General features: G+C 43.4%; 1 protein-coding gene across 4 annotated transcripts in view; it reads left to right on the forward strand.

Moving 5' to 3' along the window:
* Positions 1–27,421, forward strand: part of ESRRB (estrogen related receptor beta) — a 148,258-nt gene that overhangs the window by 77,134 nt on the left and 43,703 nt on the right. For 2 of the 4 annotated variants that reach the window (XM_009474487.2, XM_087747379.1), the window contains one exon: positions 26,332–26,741. The exons of 1 other annotated variant lie outside the window; for it this stretch is intronic. In XM_009474487.2, the coding sequence (XP_009472762.1) occupies positions 26,332–26,741 (410 nt within the window). Of the gene's footprint in view, positions 1–24,289; positions 24,406–26,331; positions 26,742–27,421 lie in introns of all 4 variants that reach the window. One more of the 4 variants, XM_087747380.1, reaches the window with a different exon arrangement.

Here is a 27,421-nt window from a genome sequence, read left to right on the forward strand (position 1 = left end):
GAGCTGCTGCATTAGGCTTCAGAGATGGGATGAAACGATCTCTTAATGTGCGTACAATTTTGAGTAGCAGTTTGAAGTCCTTGTGGTTGAAAGATGCTGCACATTGCTTCTTATTCCCCGTAAATCATCATTTTTTAATATATTTTTTGCAATGACCTGAGTGGATAAAAAAGGAACTCTTCCATTTTGTGAGGTAATAACTGTATCCTAGGTGAAATAAAATACAAAGCCAAAAGCTTTAAACAAAAATGGGTTGTTATTATTAATAAAACACAATAGTACTGTTTCATATCTGTAACCTTCAGCGATTATACTGACCTATGTAGGAGCAAATACTTAGTCCTTAATTTGAATAAAAACATTATTTCTTATTTTGTCATTTAGATGAATTGAGACGATGAAGCAGTCACTGAGGGTGTGGGGATAGTGAGGCCAGAGGGCAAGAGAGATCTGAAGAATACGGTTCCCATTCAGTCAGCGTTATGACCAGCAAAGAAAGTCCTGTCTCAGCATAGCAGCTGGGGAACAGACATGATTTTCAACTTGAAAACACAGTATTAATGGGTTGTATTTTGTTGTGCAATATTTGATCCATGAGGGCCCTGTGGCCAAAAGCCCGTAAAGCAATTTGAAAAATGTAAGGTATGTGTAACAAGGTAAGAACTCAGAGAAGAGGCAAAGAATTCATAGCAATGTGGAATAGGTTGTAGTGAAAAAAAGGGAGAGTTGCACACATCAAAAGGCACTTCAGAATGATTCCAGATATGCACGCATCGCCTAGGTCAGAAACAAGGAGAAGCTGTTTTGTCCTCTTCAATTTACCTTCGTTATTACGCAGCACATATCCCCACAGCATCTCAAATCTTGCTGTTTTGTCTGAGGAAGAATAATACATACATGAGTTTTTGGAATACCTGTAATTTGTTCTTGCAAAACAGGGCTTTGAGAACCCTGTGGGCACACAATTAACTGTTTCATTTTAATTCAGCCCTGTGGGAAGGGGTCAGGGTCTTTCACTCTGTCTCTTTGAAATTGCTTTGTAAAGGAGATGGTTAGTTAGCATCTACTGAGCATCTGCCATCGAGGCTCAGTGAATAATCACCCAATCCCACTCTGGATTAGAAGAGGAGAGAGAAATCAGACAGGGCTAAACACCAATGATTAGTTAGCTTTACTGCAGTCTAGGCATGCATGTGGACTAGGCAGGATTTATTTGGCTTTCCCAGTTTTAATTTCCATGATTCTCCATGAGCTAGTCAAGACAAGGCAACTAGCCATCTTGGAGGGAAAAGAGTGGAGCTGATCTCTCCTTTTTCTCTTTCTTACTTTTTGTGGAAATTCTCCCCTTTTTGTATTCCTTCGTTTGCAATTTTGGGTCACAGAAAGATGAGAGCATCCCTGAAGATGGCAGCACAGACTCCCCAAACCCTAGCTGTGGTGCTCACAGAGTGTGGAGTTAATGCTTTCTGGCCTGGCCGAGGGAACCTTTCCCTGTTTCCTTCCTTCTCCTGCAGACACTCAATTAGATGTTTCTCCTGTCCAGGACTTCCTTCTGCTGTCTGGTTCGTGCTCCCAATAAGTGGGGATTATCTCTATGACATTTTTTTTTTTTTCCCCCAAGGAAGTGGTAAAATTTTAACTTGAGAAAATTGATTTTTTTTTCCTCGCTGTGCTGAAATGAAACAGAGTTCTCTTTGCATAGTTATCATTTCTGAGAGAAAACTACCCTTCTCTTAAATGAAACAAAATCAAACCAAACATATATCATGAAGGAAGTAAAATCCTGAAAACTCTTCAAATGTACTTATACTATAAGTTTTGGAGCAAATTGAAAAGATTTTGCAGATGTGAACGGGGTTTTTTGTTGGTGGTCTTTTTGTTAAGAAGAGATTGTTTTTTCTTTGGTATTATGTCCCTACCAATAAATGAAGTACATCCATAGCTCTTGGAAACATGCAAAGTAATTCCTGTGATTAAGCTGCTCTCCCACTTTCTTTTTCTTAAGGAGGGTGGATGGTCTAAAGCTGGGATCAGGATTGAAGCCCAGTTCCCAGCTCTTCTATAACCTCCCTAGGTGAACTGAGCAAACACTTCAAGTCTCTGAGTCTCTCCCCTTCCTGTAACTTGTGCATCGAAACATTTTCTTTCTTTTAGTCTGCCTTTGGAATGCAAGTTCTTACAGACAAAGACAGATATTTAATACATAGTACAGTGCCTAACACTTTGGGTCTGTGAAGTGCTTTTATAATGAGAATAACGCCTTCAATAATACAACCTGCCTTGTCCCAGTCACCATCCCACAAATTAGATTGTTGTCCATTTTTGCATTGGTGGGAAGGAAGTTCCTGAAGATGGGCAGCCATGTGCCGAGCCCTTTAGTTTGAATTTCTGTAGCCAAGATGAAAACTTATGTGCTGTGCAAATGCATCAGTTCTACCTTGACACACACTTTTTAGGTGAATGGCGGAGACCTCTTTGCCTCTTTTCCAAGCGTGTTCCTATATGTGTATATAGAAACTTACACTGCACGTGTCAGTCTTGATTTGCACACTCAGATATTGGAGATAAGCACATTTTGTAGTTCTGGAAAATACCCTTCTTTGAGAGGAGGTCTCTGTGTATTGCACTGCAAGCATAAGCACTGATTTCAGAGACCTTTTTACCTTGGCAGCATCTATATCACACTGTCTGTGCCCTGCCTCTATTCATACTCTGTGCCAAAGTCATAAAGGACAAAGTGTTTTTCTTGCTTACCTGTTGACCGTCTCCTTTTGAGGCAGATCTGCTGCAGTCTGATCTAGATTACCTTTGATTTACAGTTAGCGGAACCTATTTTTTTGTTCTTCTTTTCTGCCGCCTTTTTGAGTCTTCAGAGAGTTAATTTCTCTTCTACCCCATCTCCCGCTGTTTCCATCTTCTTCTGGGTTGGCTCTGTCTCATTAGTGAAATCCGGGGCTTCCCAGGACTGCATCACATGCCTTTTTGAGCCACTGAAGGTTTGTTTCTCCTCTCACCTCAGCCAGACCTCTCCCTCATCTGCAGTGTTGCTTTGCCCCAGATTGGTTGAGTTAAAGCTTTTGAATTCTACCAATGTGAATGCGATGTGCCTCTGCTATTCTGGGAAGCTTTGTAACTTGAAGAAGGGCAATATTGATGGGTTAATTACTTCCCAGGTCAGTAAGCAGGGCAAAGCTACTATTCAGGTTTATCTCCTGGGCAGTTCTGCAGTATCATCCTTTACTTCTCAAATTTAGGACCTGAGTGGCCAAAGGCTCTTTAAAATGAAGGTTCCAATAAGGAAACTTTACTTGGAACCAGTACCAGAGAAGAAGACCTGTGGATGGCTGACACTGGAAATCTCTGTACTCAGAGTCTTCAGATAGTCTCTGTTCACCATCTATTTGTCTGATGTGCTCTGCAACTGTACGGCTCTGTTCAGACCCAAGCAAAGCTTAGTGGTGTCTGCAACAGAAATTTTACTTCCTTCTTTCACCAGCTAATGGCTGTGGTTTCAACACTAATGTTATATCTTCACCTGTCTGGAAACTGCTACCATCAGCAGCACCTACCTTTATTGTGACAGGGTGCCATTCAGCAGCCTTCCCTCAATTTCCTGGGAAAATGGGACCACACATCACTGACCCTGAAGTGCAACACTAAGTGTATGAAGTGTTTTGGCTGGGGTTGTAGGACATCCTTTTCCCTGTGTTGGATTCAGTTCTAGCGATCTTGAAACACCCACTAGAGCTAAAATGTGACGGTCTGTAATGATAGGGGAGGAAATTGCTCTTTGAGAATTGAGACATCACTGAACATGCCAGATACGGGAAGACTTTGTCCTTTCATGTGCAGAAGTCTAGGTTTCTTCAACTCCTCTTTCCTATAGCCAAAAGTTCAAAAAACCTTAGTGATTTCCATCCGAAGATTGTCATCTTGTATAATGGTAGGCTCCAAACTGACCTCCAGGTGAAGTAGATGTTACTGGATGTCATGCAGAATGTGCATAGCCCAGCATTGTTAAAGATGTTAACAAGAATTAAATTTCTTCACAATGCATCTTCCATATGCATGTTCTGTCCCCTGCCCCTCTGCCTTTCAATATTGAGGTTCTGTGGGAAGTGTATGCTGCTCCATGAGGTCTACACACAAAGCAAGAAAGTCTCCCAGTGGAAGGTGCACATGGACAACGCATCTCAAAGCCCCTAAGGCCAGCTGGTTGGTAGCTTTTCTTCCCTTTTTTTATTTTTCGATGAGTGAGTATATGAAAAGGAACTAGAGTTTCAGGTAGGACATGCAGCTGAGTCCTGAATGGGTCCTGGCTATATCTTTATCACACTGGAACATTGAAAACACTCTGGGGTTATGTGATTTTTGAAATTTGAGCCAGATCTGTGTTTGAAAGAGACACTGGGTATTTGAAAAATACAGCAACAGTTTGTAAAAAAGAATGAGGAAGGTGTGTGAAAATAATCATGCTAAACAATACAAGTGAAAGGAAGCTTTATTGAAAGAAGAAAACAAAGATGGAGAAAGGAGGAGTCTGTAGTCTTGCAATATTTGATAAGAGGCCTCTTTTTGGAAATGATGCACCAGTTATGGTTTTGTTTCTTAACACAAATTTCTTGCCCTCAGCATTGCAGAAGGAAGTTTGATATCATAGAATCGTTCAGGTTGGAAAAGACCTTTAAGATCATCAAGTCCAACCGTTAACCTAGCACTGCGAAGTCCACCACTAAACCATGTCCCTAAGCACCACATCTACACGTCTTTTAAATATGTCCAGGGATGGGGACTCAACCACTTTCCTGGGCAGCCTATGCCAGTGCCTGACAACTCTTTCGCCGAAGAAATCTTTCCTAATATCCAATCTAAACCTCCCCTGCTGCAACCTGAGGCCATTTCCTCTCGTCCTATCGCTTGTTACTTGGGAGAAGAGACCAACCCCCACCTCGCTGCAAACCTCCTTTCAGGTAGTTGTAGAGAGCAATAAGGTCTCCCCTCAGCCTCCTTTTCTCCAGGCTAAACAACCCCAGTTCCCTCAGAGGTTCTTCATAAGACTTGTGCTCTAGACCCTTCACCAGCTTCGTTGCCCTTCTCTGGACATGTGCCAGCACCTCAATGTCCTTCTTGTCATGAGGGGCCCATCATGGCTTGAGAGCATGCAAGTAACCCAGAAAACTGAAACAGACACAGAAAACAAACAACATTTTTTATTTGCAGAATTTCTTGATTTTAAAGCCATTTTAATAATTTTTCAAGGGTGTAATTTAGGTTCTAGAATTTTGGATGCTTGAGTTTGGGGACATGTCTGTGGCAGGTTTGAAATTAAAGAAGTGCGATAGACTGAGCACTGCAGGGCAAATCTCAACAGGGACTGTTAAAGTCATAGGCAAATGTGGGTCAGGTTTGTACTTCTCCAGAACTCCAAGACTGAAATCCCTGTGGGCTGTATTGACAGCATGGCTTGATGTGGGAGGCAAAGGTCCCTGTTGTTTTCTTCCTCCCTCTCTCCACAGGCAGCACATGTTTGGGGCCTTATCATGTAATATCAGATTTGCATGCCACCCTTCCCCCCCCCCCCCTTCCCACACCTCAACAGCTAGAGAGGAGGAAAGTGACTCAAAACTCTCAGCCCTCAGTACAGTAGTTGTCACCCCCCACCGAGGGGCATGTCTTATTTCAGCTAAGGAGAATAAAACAGCACAAAAGCCTGAGGCTCCATCCCAGATCTGGTTCTTCCTAAGCCACAGGGCAGTTTCCTGCCTTCGTATCACCTCTGGGGTAGCCCTTATGTTTTCCTATCTGAGGAATTTTCCCCTTTCTCCTGGCTGTGTGCTTCTGCTGCCCGGGGTACGTTCCTGGAAGAACGCTGCCTGTGACACAGCAGATCAATGGGCGCAGACCCAAGTCCCCTCTCCCAGGGATCAATATGATGCTGGAGTACGATGCTGGGGCTGGCATTGCCTACTCCTTTCAGGTCTGGCATCGATTAGCTGCAGCCTGCAAATAGAAGTGGAGCAGTAATGCTCTGCAACCCTGATAACCCATCCTCAGGAGCCTGCCAGAGTCAAGGGGCTCCTTGCTGCCGCAGCAGCCAATAGAGCCATTTCATTAGACTGGAAAGGTTAATTGCATTGAAAACTGGCGTCATCGTCAGCACATGACCATTGTAAAACTCCACAGTGGTGTGAGGCCTGAAGCTGTCTCAGGGAAAGTGGAGCCCATCTGAGCTCTGAGAAATTTTACTCCGCAAGGCTTCTGTGTAGGACAGTCAGACCCTGCATCTGCCACAGTTCTCTTCCTGAGGTCCCCTTTGTTTAGAGAAACTGGTGAGGGGTTGACTGATAGGGGTGGTGGTTGTGGTCAGAAGGGCATTTGCTGGTTTCATACAGCCTTTGGATTACATCCTGCATGCACGCATGCAGTAAATATGGAGGAGCAGCAGCTCATACAAACTACAGGTTTTACTCTGACCCACGCAGATGAAGCAGGAGCGTAGCAGGCTGCGAGTCATGGTCTGCATGCGGCTCTGCACTGAAAAGGTACCTACGATCCTCTCTGTTCTGTGCTAACAGTAAGCAAAAATTGTTGCTGCAGCCCCTTAAAAGGCACAGTTGGGGTTTTCTGTGCTGCAGGAGGCCACTTGTGTCCTTCCAAGCTCTAGGAACTGTCACCTGTCTGAAAACCAAGGGGAAGGCTCCCTCTGTTGAAGGCTGGCTCTGTGAAAGTTCAGGTGGTTTCTTCTAGTGCGTTGTTTTGCTTGTGTGCGTGTTAGGCTAGTTTTGGTCAGAGAAGTCTATTTTGTAATGGATATATTTTTGTCAGGATTTTGAGGGGGGTCTGCTGTGTATGCAGAATGTCACAATTCAATTTGCCAACCAGAGTTTTGGAAACAAGGAACATTCTGATCATCTGAGAACTTTTGAGGATGTAAGCAGCATATTTCCTCATAGCTAAAGAGGAATTTCAATTTTTGAAGTGAGTTTTGTTAAGACAGATTTTCTGTTACCTTAGCAAGTGTCCTCTCATCATCCTTTTATTAGAAACAGTGTCTTAGAAAGCAAATGGTTATAAAGACTGATGCTGGTTTCTGAGATTGGGCTTTCTAATGTGTGTGGAATATTTTGAGGTGCTTTTAATGAAAATATCAAAACAGAGCAGAATATTGCTCCCCAACCTGACAGAGAAAACCTTGCAAAACCACAGTTTTCACAGATTGCTTTATTCTTGGGTTGTTGGTGACTGAGCAATAGACGGGCTATTAAATCATCAATTGCAGCTTCTATTATAAACTTTTTCCTGCCTCCCCTTCATAGTCACCTTCTGTGGGCAATCTTACCTAACGTTTTTTTCTTACGTCTTCTTGCTCTTCTTTTCCTGGGTGCCACGTTTCAAACCAGAACGTTGGTTTCGGAGGGGTAAACGTGCTGCCGCAGATGAGAACTTCCACTGCTAAGAGAGATTGGGACAGAAGGATGTGAAGATGCTAGGTGTGCGCAGCTGCTGCTTTCTAAAGGGAGCTCTCTACCATACACTCAGTGACATCTCTGTCAGGATGCAGCTGTTGTGGCATCCCAGTTATATGTGCCAAGCACCAGGGCAGTGCCCAGCGTCTTGTGTGTGTCCGCAGGGCACCTGTGTTGAAGTAGGACCTTGCCTTGAACCCGGGCAGCTGATTGTCCACCTTGCCCCCTTCTTACAGATTCATGGGACAGGCCTAAAAGGGTTCACATGCTCTCATTATGTCTAATCCCTAACATACCAGGGCTCTGTAGGTGCCCTGACTCCTCTGCCCTCTGTGCAGGTCCCTTCTGCTGCAGCTTGACGGGAAGCAAGTGAGAGAAAGGACTTAAAGGCCTGAAGGAGGAAGACAAGAAAGGAGGACAGGAGGGAATATCTTAGGTTCAGGAGAGCTGTTTTGTGTTTTGAGGTGCTCTTCCAATGTGTACAGGGTTCTTGGTGGGAAGGGCACAGTGAAGAGCTTTCTCTTTAATACAGTGTGCGTTTTATCTCCGCAGACTTCTTGCAGACTTAGTTTAAAGATCTTAGCTCAATACCATTAGTGTATCTCTGCTGAAGGCCCTTTATAAAATTGATTAGAAAGTGGGCTTTTGCATGTGTGTGTGTGGGCTCTAATCTGATTTGAGTCCGAGATAGTATCTTTAATTCAGTGCATCGCGGCAACTAACTCACGAACTTCACCGAGAGTCAGAGCCCCTAATTTGGTTTGAGAATACATTAGCAAAACGAGCTCAGAAGGCCCCTTTTCGGGGAGAGGGGGAGGGGATGTCCTGGGGGGGGCCTTGGGGGAGGATGGGAAGAATTGACTTGACAGAGAAGAGTCGTGGATTTAAACAAGATCCTGGGCATGATATTCCTGCAATGGTTCCCAGGAAAAAAAAAGGAGGAAAGAGAGAAGATTGATTGATTGATGGCCTTGCACAAACCATGGAGAACAAAGTGAACCTCAAAGCAGGTTTAACCCTTTCTTGCCATGAAAACAGAGAGAACTTGAGGTGCTGTTTATCCAGAACTGTTTCTCCTCTTCCCATTTGTTCATCCTGCTCCGTGGGCTGGTGCCTAAAGCAGACACTAACATTGCAGAACAGTATGCTTTTGCCCTGGTAGATGATCCACACTATCAAAACTTCTTAGGACTGATCCAACTCAAAGGAAAATGTTAAACCACATGCCTCTCCTCCTTTCCTCCTTACTTCCTGAAATAGAAAACAAATTGTTAGAAAGAAAGAAACAGACCAGCACAGCTTATGTTTGCAGTGGGACAGTGAAGGCAGTGTTCTCCTGCAGGTGACATGTAAAAGCCTACCCTGGAGATCATTAGACTTAGCGGAGTAGATATGTATATCCACTGCCTGCTTTATAAGTAACCTTCACTCTTCAGATCCTTTATTCCTCTATGATATGTACTGGGGGTTGTGTAGCATTCTGTATGATCCAGCAGTTATGGGGGGGAAAGAAACTCTCCAGATTCCCCCCAGCCCCTTTTAAATAAAGGATTATTTTAATTTAAGAAATTGTTAAAGTAAATGGGGGAGTAACTCATCTTCGATTCTGTTGGGTGCTATAGAAGTACTCAAGATAGAAGTAAATATTTAATTTGAAAATGTAATTAGTAAGCTGTTAAACACAAAATGTTTGCTGTGTTAATTCAGTTTTATGGCTGAGGTCTTGCACACACAGGCATCAGAAAATCCAAGTTCTGCCTCCTTCAGTATCGGTATTGTATTCTCCTTGCAGCTGCATAGTATTTCCTCTTGCCAGGGGTATAGCGTTCTAGGACTTGCTGCCTAAATTTTGTGAATTGGTACAATTCTGTTTATTGCAAGGGAGCTTTACTGGTTTATACCCAGTCTGGCCATTAATATCAGGTCTGACTTACATTTTCAAATAGAGTCTGCTAAATCGTGTTTGCAAAGTACTTACAAGATGGACATGTGATTGCATAGACAAGGCGCTCATAGACACAAATGACTAATATAGTTGCACCTACGTGTTTATGAACAAAGCTGACTGAGCCATTGTTTTTGCAGTAAAAGTGTGTGTTTTGTAGTTGCAATTCAGTATTTGTGTTTGAGAATAAAACCCTCTCTGTGCAATGCCACATTATGGTTGTTTGAGGCAGAGTAACATCAAATTTTGTGACTTGAGTATATTGCGAAATGTTTGGTATAGTGGTCCTTTACGATGTATGTTTCCATTCCATTGCTTGCGTATAAAATCAGCCAAGACCACAGCTGCAGAGGGGGCATGACATATTCAGAGATTTTGAGCCCCTTCCTCTCAAGCATTGCATTTTGGAAGAGGGCGCTGACTATGCTTTCAGGAATGAGGAATCACAAAAACAGATACCTCAGAAATGGAAGGCTTTGGCAGTAGGTCTTACTACTGTCATTTGGATATGCAACTGGATAGATGACTTGATTCAAATGCCTAAGCTCAGCCACCTTCCAATAATTATTTTTGTTAGCCTTCATGCTCTGCAGAGAGTATACCATATGCTTAGTTGAGGTTCCTTTTTCCACCTTCTCTGATGAGCTGCTGAGGTCAGCAATTTTATTTCAGTAGCTTGATCAGATGAACTTTATTTCTACACCAGCCTCCCCATCCAGACAACACTGCAGTGCAGAGAAATAATCCAATTTTACTTGATTATTAATAATTACTCTGAGCTGCTATTTTTTCAGTTGATTGATTAGAATAAACACTGCTCTGACGGGATACACCAGAATCCATAACTCCCCTTTCTTCTCTACTGCTACTTTAGCCCCTGCTTCTGCAGGCACAATGTGAAGTGGGGGGGTTGTAATGCAGAGTGGCTTTTTAAATGTGCCTTCTTGCTGTTCTTTAACTAGCTATGACCAAAATTCATTTATCTGGATTGGTGGAAGTCCACAAGCTCTGAATAATGTCTCTGGTTTGCAAGCCAGTGCTTTTGCTAAACAGATATGTTTTCCACTGTTCAGGATTGAAGCTGGACAAAACAACTTCAATCTTTGTTTTAGTCTTCCAAACTGATCAAAGAAACGTGCTTCATATTTGTAACCTTGTCCCATGTCTGACTGGTTGTGTATCCCTCCAGTAGGGCTTCAGGCCATGAGTCACTTTGGAGGGATCTCATGTTGTAGTTGTGTGAGGGTTTTGCTGTACCAAATTTGACAGTTTCCTTCTAATATTTGGAAGGAGCATATCAAAAGGTGCCCTCTCAACAACTTGTGGCCTGAAACTCTATCCAGCAGCTCTGCAGGGACAGAGGAACTTTAAAGTGTTGGCAGATTTGTCAGGAACTTAAACATCTCAGCTAAATTATGCACAAAAAAAAAAATAGGAAAACAAACATGGATGTTCATGTTTGCACCAGCTTTGTGCACAGTCAGGAACAACCTCTCCCAGCACTGCAGTCCAGTCTCTGTAGCTCCCTTGCTGATCCAGCCTATTTTGTACCAGATTTGCTGTGAATGACAAGTGATGAGCAGTACTGCAGCCAGTACCTGAGGAAATCAGAACAGGCAGTTCAGGTGTAGCTGGGATGAGCAGTTATTTTTCTACAAAGTAGCTACTCTTAACCCTGTGGACTGAAATTCTCTCTGGAGAGATGGTCAGTGCAGCATGGGAAATGGTTTTGCTACTTGTAGGTGTTTTGATTTACAGCTTGGGTTCCTTAAATTCATCCTGTTTTGAGAATAATGCTATTTCCAGGGTGGGAAGGTGGGAAGTGAGAAGACTGCTTGAACACGGACAGAATTTACCTCCTCTTTGCAAGCAGGACAGTTGTCAGAGGCACCTAGAGCTTGGGCTATTTATCTGCTTAGGATGAATCCAAGGAAATAAATGAATCCTTATTAGAGAGATCTTTTTAGGGACCCTGTTGTTGCTGAAGTTCCTCTTTGGAGTGAAGTGCACAGGGTGGACACGCCTGTCACAGCTGGCAGCAAAGTGGCTTCCAACAGATGCTTAGGCCGGTGAATGGCACCCAGAGATGGAGATGTGTGAATAGATTCACTGTACGCCGTGCTTGGCAATGGTTGGGTAGGGCCACCAAACTGTGCAGTGTCACTGGCAGGAGAAGAGTGTTTATTAGTGTAAGTGGGGATTTCTGAGAAAGCCGTCTACTGGGAAAGATTTGTTCATCTTGCTTTCCTTCCAAGGAGCATTTGAAATAAAAGTGTGTTTGAAGGAGTAATTTAACACTAGAAGACAAGTCTCCAGCAATCCAGTGAAGGGCGTGGGATAGCTGCAGTGTTCAACATTCAGATGACTCTTCAGATCCTGAGGTCCAGTTCCTTTTCAGATCAATAGAAATCACCATTTAATTTCAATAGTAGTTGGATCAAGGCTTAAATGAAGGGATAGGATACTGTTCCAACTACTTGTGATTTATTTCTGCTGTAGCTACAAAATGCTGGGTAGGGTTCAGGTGGCAAGTAAGATATTTATACTCAATTCCAACAGTTTTTCCTCAGCAGGTTGTAAAATGAAGCATCGTTTCGTGGCTCACATAGGTGCTAAGAATTAGGACTCCTTGCCATGAGTGAATGAGAAAGAAGTTTCATTTAAGGTCTCATCAAAGTGGATAAAATGTCCAGGTCAATTTTTCTAAGTTGATAGGGAGCCAGGGTTTCGGAGCTTCTGATCACATGCCAGCAGTGATTTCCTTGTGATGCAGAAGGAATGGGATAAAGCTTAAATGGCACCAGATGGAAAAGCAGAGCTGGGTTTCTCCAGCACCACTCAGCTTTCAAAACAGAGGAGTTGATTTTTGGCTGCGGGGTGCTCCTTGGCACATGGTTAATCCCTATCGTGTAAAAGGACTGAGTAATACAGGATGACCATTTTATACAAGTTGGTGGCACAGCTTCCATGGTACTCCTGAATTTCCAGGAGTGTCAAAACATTTCTGTGTACGTTAGAACATACATGTTTCTGAATGTATATAAATAAAGAGACCTGCTGAGTGAAGCGCAAGCAGAAGGCTGTGTGGAAGATACAGGTTGTGGAGCTGCCTGAAAATTAGAATCTTGTTTCACAGAATATTTGTTGTTTCAAAATGTTATTTCATCCCAAATCTGGCTGCAACCTGCAATTTTAAGCAGAGTGGAAATTCCAATAAACTTTATTTTGAGGAAACTTCCAATATTTTGTTCCATTATGTTCTTGAAACAATGCACGATTGATCAGTCAAAGAACACATGAGGCAGCACATGACAGGCTGAAAACAAAGTGCTAGGAACAAAGCAAAATCAAACATCTCGTTTTCTTTAGAGTTGTTTTGGAAATCTTACAGTACAAAACAATGCTAAAATTGACTTAGTTCTGTAATGAAACAGAATAGCATTTTTTAACAGAATGAATGTTTGATGAAAAACTTGTAGTGAAGTGTAACTGTGAAGGAGAAGGAAAAATGGGTTGTATGGAGGTGTGGTCAGGAAGGCAGTTGGTGTGTGAAATGACATGCAGGGAGATGGAGATGGGATTAGGCAGTATTAGAGATAAGGTTATTGTGCAGACCAGGTCACAGGGGACTGGACTTAAAGTACAGTCAAATGTAGGAGGAGGTCAGAATTGTTCTGCATAATACAGACAGATTTGTGAAGCCAATGTTTTATTCCTCTGGCTAGCTTGCATGAAGGAAAACACTAACTACTCACACCACTTACACAGGCAAATATCTGAGCTGCAGTACTGAAGAAAGAGATTCAAATTCTGCTGATAATCTGGAGCGGAGGCCATCATGTGAGCACTGGGCTTATCTGTCCATCGTTCTGTTTAGCACACTCATCTGCACGCTCCATTCTTTCAGTCATGGTTGCTGATTAACTCTCACAATGTTCCTGAGAGGTAGGTCATTCAGGACCATATCCCTCCTTTTCAGTTGGGGAATCAGTGTCTTGGAGAGCTGCAGTGACTTGCTGAAGTCTAGGAGAAGATCAGTGTTGAGGCTGGAATTAGCTTTGAGACATTTTGGCTGCATTTTAAGGGCTCGATACCATGTACTTCACTGCCCTGTCGTAAGTACAGCCAGTGACCAGGAGTCATAACATGTATCTGGGTCCTTAGGCTGCCTTTGGGGCATGGATGCCTAGTCATTGGGGAGAGATATGATCTAGGTGTAGAATGGCTCCCAGAAAGTCTGCTCCCAAGAGTGGGCTCAGAGAGAGGATGGGCACAGAGACAGATCTGGGAGAGCAAGCTCTACAGCATAGACCTGGCCACAGAGAGACGGGTGTGGGACACAGGCTTAGTTTGCCAAGGGCAGAGGGAACTGGGAGGCTGGGCACACAGAGTAGATGAAGTGTGAGTGTGTGGAGTTATAGATCCTGTCTTTATGCATCACATTGATCTCATTCAGTGTGTTATACTTAGCATTTCATTTATATAATGTCAGGGTGTTGCACAGGTTTGTTTATTTTTAACTCATGGATGACTGGCAGTTTCAGTCTGGATGCTGTCTGGTAATGAAATGGGAGAAATTTGTCCAGGTCTGGCAAAAGATCTTTGTCAAAGGATCTCTGGAAATTGAGAGAAATGTATTTTCTTGGCTATTTATGTTACCTTGTCACCTGGGAGCTAAATCCAACACAGACATGCTATGTAGGGGTGGTGAAAGCACCAATGTAAATGGTTCTGTCGTTTTGTGATATGTGTTACATTTCATTTAGGAATTTAGGTAGGAAAAAGAAAAGGGGCCAAGGTGCATTCTGCATCATACAGTAGGAGTCTGGTGCAAAACCAGCCACCTGGTGGAGTACATCACGTGACCAGAAGAGCTTGGGACTAGAAGCAGTCTCATAACCGTATAGTCATGCCTGACCTCACTGCTGGTGGCTGCTCACTGACGTGCTATTTGTGCTGTGTTTCCCATTATAGACAGGGTTTGAGTGAAACCAGTTTGGGGATTTGGCAAAGGATTCCCTGATGTAAACAGAGTGCTGAATTAATAGAGACCAACACTTGCCAAAGATCCATCTCTTACAGACACCTGTGGATGACCCTTTCTTGCTGTATCACCACCAGATTCTTCAAAGATAGTAACATTTCCCACTATACCGAAGAATCCAGCAAGCACTAAGAGGGTTTCCTCCCTGCAGGTTTACACACAGCACCCTGCATCCAGCCCTAGGGCCTACTGAACCCCAGTGGAACTAGGCTCCAGAACTTGCTTTAGAAATGACCCTGTTTGCCCTGATGGGTTTGCAGTGCTCGCTGCTGGCTTGTCACATTGATTTCCATTTCCCATTGCTCTGAACTCTTGCATGGCTCACATACAGTGAGCTCAGTCCTTCTGCTGTGAGCTGTCGGGGTTGTCCACTGGAGGGAATGTCTTTAGCTTCCAAGACTTCCCACCATCAAAATATTTGGCAAAGCTGTGTTGTAAATGCATTTGTGCTTCTGCCTATCCCTACCCCTTGTCCAGGTTGCTCACACCTTCTGTTCTGCACATGTCTGTTCCCCTTCAGCCCAGTACTGTCTGTCCATCTCCTTCTCTTTCTATGCATCTGATGGAGGTTGGTAATCCCGTTAGGTGCTTGCAGCAGGCGCTGCCGAATTTGCTTGCAAACGCCTGTGCCAGGTCGAGTGTCATTGCCAGCAGCGCTCTTGGCGGGATGAAGGTTGCATTAGTGAACAGTAATTGAAATGCAAAATAACATTTTGATCGAGCGAGCAGGCTGTTTATTTATCAGATCAATAGCCAAAATGCCCCATCTGGAGAAGTCAGCGTGATAATAAGTGATAGCATTCCAAGGGCAAAGGGAACAAGCGCAGTGGGGAGGACACGCCAGCAGGGTGGGCTGGGCTGGGTCACACCGGGCCGTGGGTTGCTGAAACTTGCTGCTTTTTGGGCCTCTTCTTTGAAGAGGGCAGCCCCCCTCCTAGTAGTATCTGCAAAGGGTTCCAGATCTCTGGACAAGAACAAACAGTTCTTAAATACAAGATCAGGCAGAGTGCAGATGTATGTAAAATCATGTGAGGTCTTCTTCTTATGCTCTGGTAGACACAGGGTTGTGACTGAAGGTGCAGACCTCCAATGATGTAGCTCAGTTGTGCAGTGTTTTTTTGATTGTTTGTTTTTGCTTTAGTGCATTATGTTTGCTATAAAGGTCTGAACACTCACGGTGATGGTCTTGAAATATGAAGTCATAGTTTGGCTTCTATAGCGAAGCTGCTGGAATGGTATCTAGGTGCATCCACATAATGAGGAAAGGAGAGATGCGGGAGGGTGTGTGTGAGGAAGAGGTTTGTGTGTATTTGCACAATAAATTTGTTACATGTATGCATACCTGCTATACACAGATACCCTACAGAATAAAGCTATGTAACATTTAAGCCTATCTCAGAAAGGTACTATATGAAAGTGTAGAAGCAGATGTATATCTTCTTTGTGGGTGCCTGCCTGCCTGCCTGTCTGCTTTGCTGTGTCGGCTTCTGTTTGTCCACGAGTAGGGACGCTAAAGACATAGAACGGGAAGTGAAACTGAGGTTGAAGATCTTGCAAGCTTGCATTTTTTTCTTTCATGTCCCAAAATAATAACAGGGAAAAGTGAAAACTTCCTGGGATGAGGAGGTAATCTATTCACCATGACAGAAATAAATATTTTTGTGGGGTTTTTTTTGTAATCACATTTAGTTAAGATTTTCAAACAGTAATGCCAATTTGGGAGTAAGATGGAGGTAATTTAAAAATATTTTGCTTTAGAATTTGTTTGGGGTGTTGGTTTTTTTTTATCTAGAGAAATTAATGTGCAAATTACACAGAGTGTTGGGGAAAATTATGTGCTCGTTCTGTTACACAGTTTTCTGTCTAAAGAGTGGTTTGTTGGCTATGGTCTCCTCATCTCTTGGTTCAGGCAAGTAAGGAAGCAGGACACTGTGGGGCCTCAGGTAGGGCTCGGCTTGAGTGGACTGGAAGCTACTTTGTCAGTCAAAGGAAATGGGGACAAACAGTCTGGAAGATGGATGAATGAAGTGGATTTAGAACAAGTCATTAGGGTTTGAAGCTGGAATTTGGGTCAGCTACAATGGACTACTTAATATATGTAGTGTGTGGTAAGAGATCTGCTAAATACCAACTAAAGGTGGGGTTTTAAAGACTCAGCAAAACTGAACCTTGAGGTTATCTTAAATAGATAGCTAAAGATAATCCTGTATGTTACAGCAGTCTAAGATGTGCAGAAAGAAACTGGGTGTTTCCATGTATCACCTATTCTCCTCAAACCTGTGGCGTTCATTAGCTTGAGAGGAGCCTGGTCTACAGGTACCTCTGTCATGTACTCCCTTTCTCTGCTTGTTCAAGTGCTGTATCTTAGCTTCACTGTGTAGCATGTGTTTTTTGTCTGTCCTTGACCCCATGTAGTTCTCTTGTGCCTCCATTCTCACCGACAGCCCAACTCACTCCCACTTCCACACTTTTCCAGTGGTTCTGGGACATCTCCCCTATGCCAGATCCAGTGTTTGCTCTCACACTGTTATCTTGCTTTGCTACCATATCATCTTAGAAATGCTTTCCAGAGAGTCAGGGATAAGATTTCAAACTGAAAGGCGCTAATTGCCTATTGTTATTTGCCACACTGTAATTTATGTGGAACTAATTTCAGTCAGTTTTTCAGGATCTGTCTGGCTTTGAGTAATGTTTCTAATGATGAGGCACCTAATTATAGATTTCTCTGAGAGCTACAGGTGGAATCTAGGCAAAGCCCATCTATTCTGTCTGGATTGTCTTGGCAAGGGTGGGAGAAGGAGGCAGAGTCCCGCTACAACTGTAAGTTTTGAAGTGTAAGAAACAGAAACCCTCCAAAAAAAAATTAAAAGGTCAAACTCAGAGAATTTCTAACTGCATCCAGGTTGGAGACCACACAAGTTCAGATTTTGTCTGAATAAAACCTAGAGTGCCTGTTCAGTAAACTAGTATTCATAAAGAAATGTTAATTCTTAAGTCTCTTTTCACATTTGTTTCTAGGATGATGTCCTTGATTTGTAAGTATCTCCCATCCTAACTCCTTCCTCAAACACTTAGAGGAATTAAGCAATACTTCTGGGTCTCTTTTTTCCCTGCCGTTGTTCATCATGATTTGTAGGCAAGGTTGAAGGGAGGGGTGCCTTCAATGGATATCTTGAAATGCGAGGAAGTGCAGGCTGAAGAATTTGCACTGGTGGCAGTTTTCTCTCAGAAATGCTAAGAGGGTACTGAGTGGAAGAAAAGGTCTATGTGAGATGAGACAAGGGATGAGGCTGGGATGCAAAAATAAATGTGATATGAATGGCAGTGCTGGAGGTTTTCCTTTCCTTGCCCAGCTGAAAAGGTGGAAGCAAAATTCTGATGTACAAGTATTTGGAGTGTGCTTTACTGAGCATGTTGTTGTATGGGTCTCATTCACAAGTGTCTGAAGGACACTGAAGGTACTAAGGAGATACAGATTATAAGTGCCCTAGATAGGCAGAGTATAAAGACAGACATTCAAGAAGAAATGAATGTCTAGCTGAGCATTTCAACAGGGATTGAGTTGCAGCTCTGCTGTATGTAGGCAAAATTGTTGAACTGGTGTGAGCAGTCTTCCAAATGTAGAAATAGTGGGGGAAGAAGTGGAAATGCGAAACACAGAATGATAACATGGCGGGAAAAAGGATGGTATTAGAATTTGGATAAATAGCGAACAGCAAGTCAATCCTGGTCCTTTTTTTGCTGTGGTATCAACAGTAAGTATAAGCAGGAAGCATTAGGTCAAGTGCTAAAGCAATTCACTCTGGAAGGAGTGCCATTAGTACACCAGAGGTCAAGGTACCTTCAAAAGGCAATACATTAATAAAAGACTGAACTGATAATATATGTCACACCTCCAGATTAATTGTCACTTCATCCGTATAATACTTCTTACGATTTACTAACAAGAGTGTCAGCCTAAGGGTGAAGAGAAATTACAAGAATGAGGAGAGGAATGAAGGCTAGTAGGAAATCCTTAATGTCTTCTGCCCATGAGAAGCCTTTTTTATTTATTAAACAGCCTCCAGACAGTTTGCTGCGGCAGCTTTCATCAGCATGAGCTAACTTGGGCTAGAGAAGATCTACCAATATGTAACTGGGCTCTGGTTATGCAATGGGTCAAAGGGATAAAATGTCTCCTGGGCATTAGACAAGCAAATACTATTTTTGTAAGAGCTAGAATATGAGCACTTGCTGTCTCCATCTCCTTAGCTTACAGAAGAGCCCAGCTTGGGCCTGCATCTCCCCTGCTATGCAAGGAATGTGTTCCTCCAGTCTACATGTCAGAACTGGTCTCATCCAGTGACACACTTCAGTAGATCTCATACAACCCAGTACGCTTCAGGAATACCAGGGGAACGGACCCCCGGAGACAGGTCTCTAGATAGGCTCTTGCAGCTGGGGAGCTGTGGGACTTTGCTAGCTTCCTTACATATTTTCATTGTGGCTTCTTCAGCCTCCTCACTCAATAGTTCTTCCCCTCACCCACCATCAAATTATAAAGCAAGCAAACAAACAAGAAATCTATATCTCTCTTCAAAGCAAGGGTGAAAGGCAGGCCAAGAGTGATGCATTTTTACAAAATAAGCTAGGTCCAGATGCCCAGCAAAGCCAAAAGCAATAGAAAATGGTTGTAATTGGAATTAGGATGGTGTAGCTCTTTTAGAATAAAATACTGACAGTTGGACCTTGTTACAACCTGGCAGTCCAGGTTTGTGAACTGCAGGTTGGTATTCATGCTATGGAGTAGAAGTTACACAATGCTTTCCACTCCAAATTAGAGAGCAAGCTCATCAGCCTTTTGCTAAGCTATGGTTCATGTTTGTTCCAAAGACAAGTATGTAGTATTTGTGTGGGTGTATTACAGACAAATGCCTTGCAAACAGGCTGTCTGGGGCTTGCCATACTCTACAGAGTAGAAGCATAACCCATGCAAGCCAAAGGGAGCTGCTACTAGCAAATACGACAGAACTCTTGGAAATCATATCTGCCCTCCAGAGAAAAATATTTAGGTTGATCTGAGGCTCTGACTGTCTTGTCCTCTATAGCAATGCAAAATACTGTGATTTAAAGAAAAAAACCTCTAAAGCCTATGCACTGGTAACTTGGTAATTTATGTTTATGATCATGCCTATCACACGTGTGGTATCCAAGCTCTTGCCTACCCCCAGGGAGAAATGAAGTTTGCCCTGGGAACAGGATGTATTCCTGTATGATAGAATAAGCCCAGAAAAGCTTCCTGGACCGTGACTGATATGGCTGAGTTATCCACAGTTATCCACTGTACAGGAGTAAAGTGGCACATTGGCAGATCCTATTATTCTTGGACTGTTGTGTGGAGAAAAGCTGTCAGTAAAGGTGAGGAGTGTCTAGAAGAAGTCTCTCTCATTTGAAGTCCATATGGAGTAGAAGAGCAGGGGAAACCAGTGGGTGTGCTGACCCCTTGCCTCCCTAGCACCACGGTGGGTGTCCTCGAAGCGCAGAGGCAGGGATGGGAGCATGTGTGTGAGCTGTCCATGGTATGAGCAGGTCGCCCAACAGGTGTGGGCATCTCAGCTCCATGACATTAACTCTTTGCATATGTGACCTAAAATTACACTAGCTGTTATTGCAGCTGTCACATTTAGCCTGCCACTTGGAAAACATTGTTTATTTCTGTCTCCTGTATCTAAAAAAAAAAAAAAACACCTGACAAAATTTGGCTTGTTACTGGAGTTGTGGCCAGTGTTTGAGAAGCTGATCTATATTGTTTGTCGGCCAGCTGTGGGTTGCAAAGCTCTTTCTTGTGTCCCACAAAGGACACAAAGTCTGTGTTGCCCAAATGGCATCATGGCATGATACGCACATCTCATTTACACATGCAGTGCAGGTTTATATCATCTGGGCTAACAAATACTGATAGCAAAAATAGGCCTGTACTGGAGAAGAGGTTGGATGTTTTATCTCTGTTTCAATCATTGGTGTTTCTGCAGATTAAAGCTTCTTTGGTCTTTCATGGTTGGCTTAAAAATGTCTGTGCAAAGTGTGCTGTTGTCACAAGCTGGGGCCTGAAGTGAGCAGGTTTATAATAGCAGTCTTCTCAGGTTTTGTCAGTAAAGCTTGAACCTACTGTGTGGACTCCCCGTTTGTGGACTTCAAGACTAAAATGCAGTTCCACAAGCACAGCCATAGGGCACCTGAAAGTTACAAGCTGTACAGGCATCTCGCCTGCAGGGGTTTTCAATTTTATGGTAGATCTTAGAGGACTTTAAAAAAATCAAGATTTCATTCTGTCTGGAATCCACATCCAGCTGTGAGAACCACTCAAAAAAGCCCATTTCTGACCTTTTACATTTCTCCTTGTGCCCTAAATAGAGAAGGTTTTGCCTGAGGAGGGCCTGAGTGTTCTCTCACTCTGCCCTTTCCTCAGCTGATACTAGTCCTACAGCTATATTTCAGCATTCATTTTAATGACAGTTTTAGTCTTACTGTTGGAAATATCCAACATGTTGGGTTGGTGAGTGTGTGATTTTATGAGAAAATACTGGTGAAGGGACTGGCCTACATGGCAGAACTTCTGATGCCCATTCCTTATATTCCTCCAGGAAACTGGAGTATAGCACTGAGCTATCCTTGGCTTTCCTATTAAAGATCACGTAATGAGGATCAGCCACTAGAGAAGATCAGCAGTGTTGCCTCTAAACTTTCCTTGATCCAGTATGGAATAGGGAGTGCTGCATGGAGAAGGTACAGGGTCAAATACTTGAGTTTGCCTCAGCACTCAGATGCTCAGATGGAATTAATTTACTGAATTGTGGATACCTTTAGCTGATGAGAATTCTTCTGGTGGGGAAAAGTTACCTTCTGTTACAAAGTCAGATTTACAAAGCTGGATATTGTTCTGGCTGTCCTGCTAAGCACGTGTGAGTGTTTTCTCTTGAGTCAGGTGAAGGCTTGTAGATAGAGTACTGAATTCCTGTAATTTTCATATCCAGAAGTGGGGTAAAGAGGTGAACATAGCTACAAATGACTATTTCTGGCAAAAATAACCTCAAAGGACGTGCAATAAAATAGCCTTATCTGCATGGATCCCAAACTTGTAACCCTTGAAGTTTAAAAGAAAAATAATTGGGGCCAATATTTACTGCCTTGATTTTGTAACACTAATCTTTTGTCCCTTTCTGGTCCTGTCCATCTAGCAGTCTTTCCCTCTCTTATTATTGCTGTTGTTCTCGAGAGCATTAAACTCGTAAGTAGTCCAGCCATTGTAGAGAAATAGCAAAAGATGAAAGTCTAAAGAAGAATTAGAGAAACTTGTAACATTAACCCAGCATCACTGCCTGAGGAAGATAACACTAATGGATAAAAACCTAAAGCGCAATCTCAACTTGGTCTAAACCTGTGTATTTACATCCAGAATCACTGAGATTGGAGCATGCTTGTCTGAGAGCAGTTATAGGCACGTAAAGGCTAACAACATTGTTAGTGATAAACAGCAGTGGGTTTATGAAACAGGAGTACAGCAGACAATAACCTTTCTTGATACAATTAGATAATTAGTGGGAAAAAGGAATGCAGTGGATAGACTGTCTCTAGACCATGCATGGGCTTCTGGCACAAAGCTGTGCAAGATCTTATTAGGGAAATGAGATCAAATTGGTTTTGATACAAATCCTATGAAATGAATCATGGATTAGCTGACAATGTGTAAACAGAAGGGTTAGAGACATTCTTTATCCTTCTGCAAAGGTGGTGTCCAAAAGGGCAGTGTTTTGGTTTTAAATATTCACTAGTGACCCAGAGGAAAATGTATAAGGAATAGTTCTCAAATTTACAGTTGACACAACTGAAAGATACAAGAAAAAAAACAGTAGAAAAAAGAAGAGCTAGGCTGAAAAAATGAGCATTATTAACTGGCTTTGGTAAAACAAGTGGCAATTAGCAGTGTGTGGCTTAAAGATGATACTGGATCTACTTTGGAACAAGGAGAATCTCCAAATTTCATGTTGTGCAGAGCACAGTGGCAAAAGCAGCTTATGTTCAGAGAGGTCCTAGTGAGACAGCAGCTATCAAATTATGTGAGCTGATGTGCAACCTGATGTCTGGCAAAGCTACTGCTCAGTTGGTCCATATGTGTGCCCGGCTGTGTGCTTTCCAGAGTGACTCTCCCCTGTAGGGCTGTGGCATCGCACTGTGTGATTTGGGGCACCTTGCTGTAAGAGAGACCCAGGCAAGTTGGAACAAATCCAGAGAAGGGCCACAAAGATGCTAAAAGGATTAGAGGGAATGACCTATGATGAGGAAAGGTGAAAAGAACGAAATGTTTAGAACCTCTAAGCCTGTTACATGGGCACAGAAATAGTAACGGAGTTTCCTGTGCCAGCACAGAGGAGAGCTGGATCAAGTCTCTCTCCTTTTACATTCCTATTAAGGTAACTAGAGCTGAGCAAAATGGCTGTCCATCACTTTGAACTCTGCAAAAAACATTTAGCTGTTCTTCTTGAAGTTCAAGATGTTGTATTTCATTTCCAGGGGACACTCTGAGTCTGTTTAAAAATCACCACGGGATCTCCATGAGACTTGCAGAAAGTCAGAGCTGGTGAGGCTTAACTCAGTGTGTGCGCTGCCCAGCAATAATCAACTATGCAAGTTGTTCCAGAGGCCAGAAAAGAAAAACACAAGCTCTGGAATGGCTGGAGTCACCTTAAGCTATGATCTTTGATCTGTCTTGGTGTTAAGCACTTTTGCCTCTAAAGCATGCATTCACAGCTAACCAGAACTCGCTATGTATTACTGTCTCCTGGAAGGGAACAGGAGCATCCTCAGCTGTAAGGATGTAGGGGGTTTGTTGCTATCCTTGATTCGCCATCGCTCACTGTTTGCCTGCCTTGGGAAGGAAGGCTTCTTAACTGAGGTTGTGAGTTGAGAAGTGAGTTGGTCCTAGGAGACTGATCTCCCCTCTTTTTTTTTTTTTTTTCTTTCAGTGAAGAGAAATACCTCAGTGGGTCCTTTTGAGGTCCTCTGTGAATTTTGGGCTTTTTAAGAGACAGAAGCTGGGATTTGAACTCCGCTGACTGAATCTGATAGTACAGCTCACCTCCTTGTCATGCCTTTTTCATAGTGTTGTCCTCTGTCTGCCCTTAACATTACAATTCCAACTCCTTTTACTGTGGAGTTCCTCAGTGCAGAACAGTGTTTTATGGTGGTTTTGCCTTCCATTTTGACCCTAGACTCATGTTATTGTGCCCAATGATCTTCAGGTTTTTACTACAAATGCACTTCTCAGGTAGGGAAAGGTTCCAGAATCTGGCCAACACAGCAGCTTTCAGCTTTGCTGTGAGATGCTAAGATCTGATCTCAGCTAGCAAAGCTTCATCTTCCTCCACACACTCAGCTGGCACTACACCAGGAGATCTGCAATCTGTCTAGGTGCTCTGAGGGATTAAAGATGAATGCACCTGCAACAATTATTCCTGTAACTGCTCCATGGCCTCTAGTCCAGTGTGACCCTCCGGGCAAAGCATGGGCATTCATCAACTCATCCGGCTGTCTCTGAGAGGGACCAAACTCTGGATTCCTCTCAAGTAACGCCAGGCAAAGCAGCCGCGGAACGTGAGATGCCTGCCCATACTCTCAAGGTCAACAGTCTTGCCAAATAACAAACTTGGCTGATCGATCCCAGAGATAGGAGATGAGGTCAAACATTGAGGATGAAACAGAGAAGGGAAAATTAGGAGATACTTGGGTCAAGTGAGATCATAAGGATGCAGGACTGTGAAGTGGCTGCATATCAAATGTGTACATTCATATCCACAGACACAGAGACGTGATATATATACCTGTGCACTCCAGGCTTGCTGTATCGCAGAATATTTTATCCAGTCCCCTGACGGGTTTGACCTCTTGGCAGAAGGAGTTGCCACAAATACCAGGTAAATAGGCTGAAACTGAAATAGAAATTACCCACATGACCATGGTATTGTAACTTTAAACCAGCAGAGCTGCCAAGAAGAAACATCAAGCATGCCCAGTCACTCAGAATTCTTTGGACATATCATCAGGAAAATGCATGTTTTTAGGTTTTCTTAAAAGCCTTTGACAAATTATCTTGCTGAAGGGAAAATTTAACCTCTCAGGTTAATACTATTATCAATTAAAAAGTGTCTGAGACAGAAAAGAAAGGGTAGACACACCCTACTCAGAGAAGAAAGAGAAGTCAATTTCCAGCATGATACAGGTTAACACAAATCACCCACAAAGATCAGTGTTGTGGTGTTTGATCCATATGTTAATGATCTGGGAAGTGGGTGAACAATGAGACTGCAGATGACATCAAATTATCAAGGAAGACTGAAGAACTCCAGGGGATCCTAATAAAGCTGGGTGCATGGACAGCACAGTGGTAAATGAAATACACTGTTGACTACTGCAAAACATTGCACACCAGAAGGCATTAATTTGATTTTTTTTTTACATCTTAATGGTTTCTAAATTAACTGTAGCAACTCAGGAAAAGATCTGAGGATTGCAGTAAGTAACTTGCTGATATTCTCTGTTGAAGAAATGGTAACAATTTAGATTTTAATTTAAAGAGAAAAAAACCAAACAATGTAAGGAGTTATATAATAGGTAGGCTGAAAATAACATTGAAAATATGGTAACGTCAGTAGGTAATTGATGGTGTGCCTTTGTCTTGACTACTGTCCAGACCTTCAGCTGGAGAAGTGATGGAGCAGTGCCAGTTTCATGCTGCTGAGGAGCTGGCTCATTGAACTCTGTTCTGGACTGAACAGAAATAGCCAGACTAGAGGAAGTTCAGAACTGGATGATGAAGCAGATAAGAGGTCTGCAAAAACTTCTGCGTGAAGAACAATTATATAGATAATGAAGCGCTGAATGAGGAGAACATGGCAAAAGTACACTTCCTGAGAAGGAGAGTCAGGAGATGTTCAGGGAGCCTGAAAGGCTGCGAATACATAATGGGCAAACAAAAGTGGGATTTTTTTGTTTGTTCATACACCGCACAAGTAATCCCTGGGATTCATTGCCACAAGATATCATAAAAATTAGTAGTGTTCTAAGAAAAGCCTGAGCATTTATATAAGGAGTAAGACTATCTGTGACTACCATAAATAAGAAGAACTTGCAGATTTGGCAAAGATGCAGTCCTTTCCATATACTTAAGAGCATAACCCTCTGTCTAAGAAGTGGGAATCTGAGAGAAGCGTCTCCCTGCAAAAGCCTTATACTAGTAAATAGAAGAAAGATTAAGATTAAGCTGAAGGAAAGTTTTGATCAGATAATTTTTTCCTTCAGTTTCTAAGCTCCCCTTTTAGTAATGATAAGCGGAGGGGAAGGAATCCAACATGAAAATTAATCAAAAACTTCTGTTTTACAAATGAAAATCCAATCTGAGCAGGTCCTTCCTGCAGGGTCTGCTAGTGAACTTCTTGGTTAGAGCGAAGGCAGTGCATCCTGAACTAACCAAACATCTTTTTCACCTGGCCTACCACAGGCAGGCTCATTTTTTTCTGCTGTCCCACGGGTAGATTGTGCATCTTCAGCACTGATGCCCCTTCCCAGCACTGCAGGCTGTGAACAGTCTGAAATTGTGATCTACATGAATAGCCTTGACTTTATGCTAGTGTCAGTTTGTGGGGAGCAGGTGGGCTGTCCTTAGTGAGTTGTACTGATATTCCTGAAGGAGAAGTACTGGGGGGGGAGGGGGGGGAATATGGTGTGTTGAACTGCCTGAGCCAACTGGAGTTGGACTGAGGTGGGAAAAGGGCTCTCTTTTGACCAAGCTGGAGATGGGTTTGGCTAGGAGGCCGCTGAGTGCCTTTGCTCTCTCCCTGCAGGCTGCTCGGCAGAATGGCCACGGAGGAGCGGCACCTCTCCTCCAGCTGTGGGTCCTTCATCAAGACCGAGCCCTCCAGCCCATCTTCTGGCATCGACGCCATCAGCCACCACAGCCCGAGCGGCTCCTCCGATGCTAGCGGTGGCTACGGCATCGCCATGGGCGGCCACCCCAATGGCCTAGACTCACCACCCATGTTCAATGGCACGGGGATTGGCAGTGGGTCCTGCCGTAAGCGTTATGACGACTGCGCCAGTGCCATCATGGAGGACTCGCCCACCAAGTGCGAGTACATGCTCAATGCAATCCCCAAGCGGCTGTGCCTGGTGTGCGGGGACATTGCTTCTGGGTACCACTACGGCGTGGCTTCCTGTGAGGCGTGCAAAGCCTTCTTCAAGAGGACTATTCAAGGTATGGTGGGAAGGGAGGGAATCTGAGACATTCACTCCATAGCAAAAAAGGGAGGCAGCCCCAGACATTGTTGAGACTGCAGTGTTTCCGTGTCATATAAAAGGGGTCAAGGGAGGGTGAATATAATGCACCTAACCCTCCATCCTTTTGTATGCCTCCTCTCTCCTCCTGCCCAGCTCTGGTCCTTCCAAATCAACTTGGACATGAAGTTGGGCTTTGTGGTGGTAGGAACCTTTGCCAAGTTCCTAGCCTGGCTGGTTACCAGATCTGGGTATCTGGCCTAGTGGGTCTTCTAGCCTCTGCTAGTGGCCCTGATACCCTAATAATGTGGCTGCTAGTGGAGTGAGGCCTGGAAAGGAAATGCTTTGCACTCTAAAGGTGGTTTTAAGGCCCATTTGAAGAGTGGATGCCCCTGCCGAGAGATAGCATCTCTTTAGAGATGTCTGCATCTTGAGGTGAAAGCTCCAGCATTACAAGAGTAGAGAGACTCTCACTCTGTCCTGCCAGTCTTAATTTATGGCCATGGACTCCATACAGATCTCACCACAAGGCTGGTCAGGGCACTTGGATGAGAGTCAATCCTGTGTTCCTCCTTTTCCGGTTCCACCAGCCCTTTTCATTAAGATGCAACTTCTTTGAAGATAAAAAGTTTAGGCACTGAAGGAGATAGAGATACCTAG

This window comes from Nipponia nippon, unplaced genomic scaffold, assembly GCF_047370975.1.
Source record: "Nipponia nippon isolate SJK-2023a ecotype South Korea unplaced genomic scaffold, ASM4737097v1 scaffold_11, whole genome shotgun sequence".
NCBI classification, from domain to species: Eukaryota; Metazoa; Chordata; class Aves; order Pelecaniformes; family Threskiornithidae; genus Nipponia; species Nipponia nippon.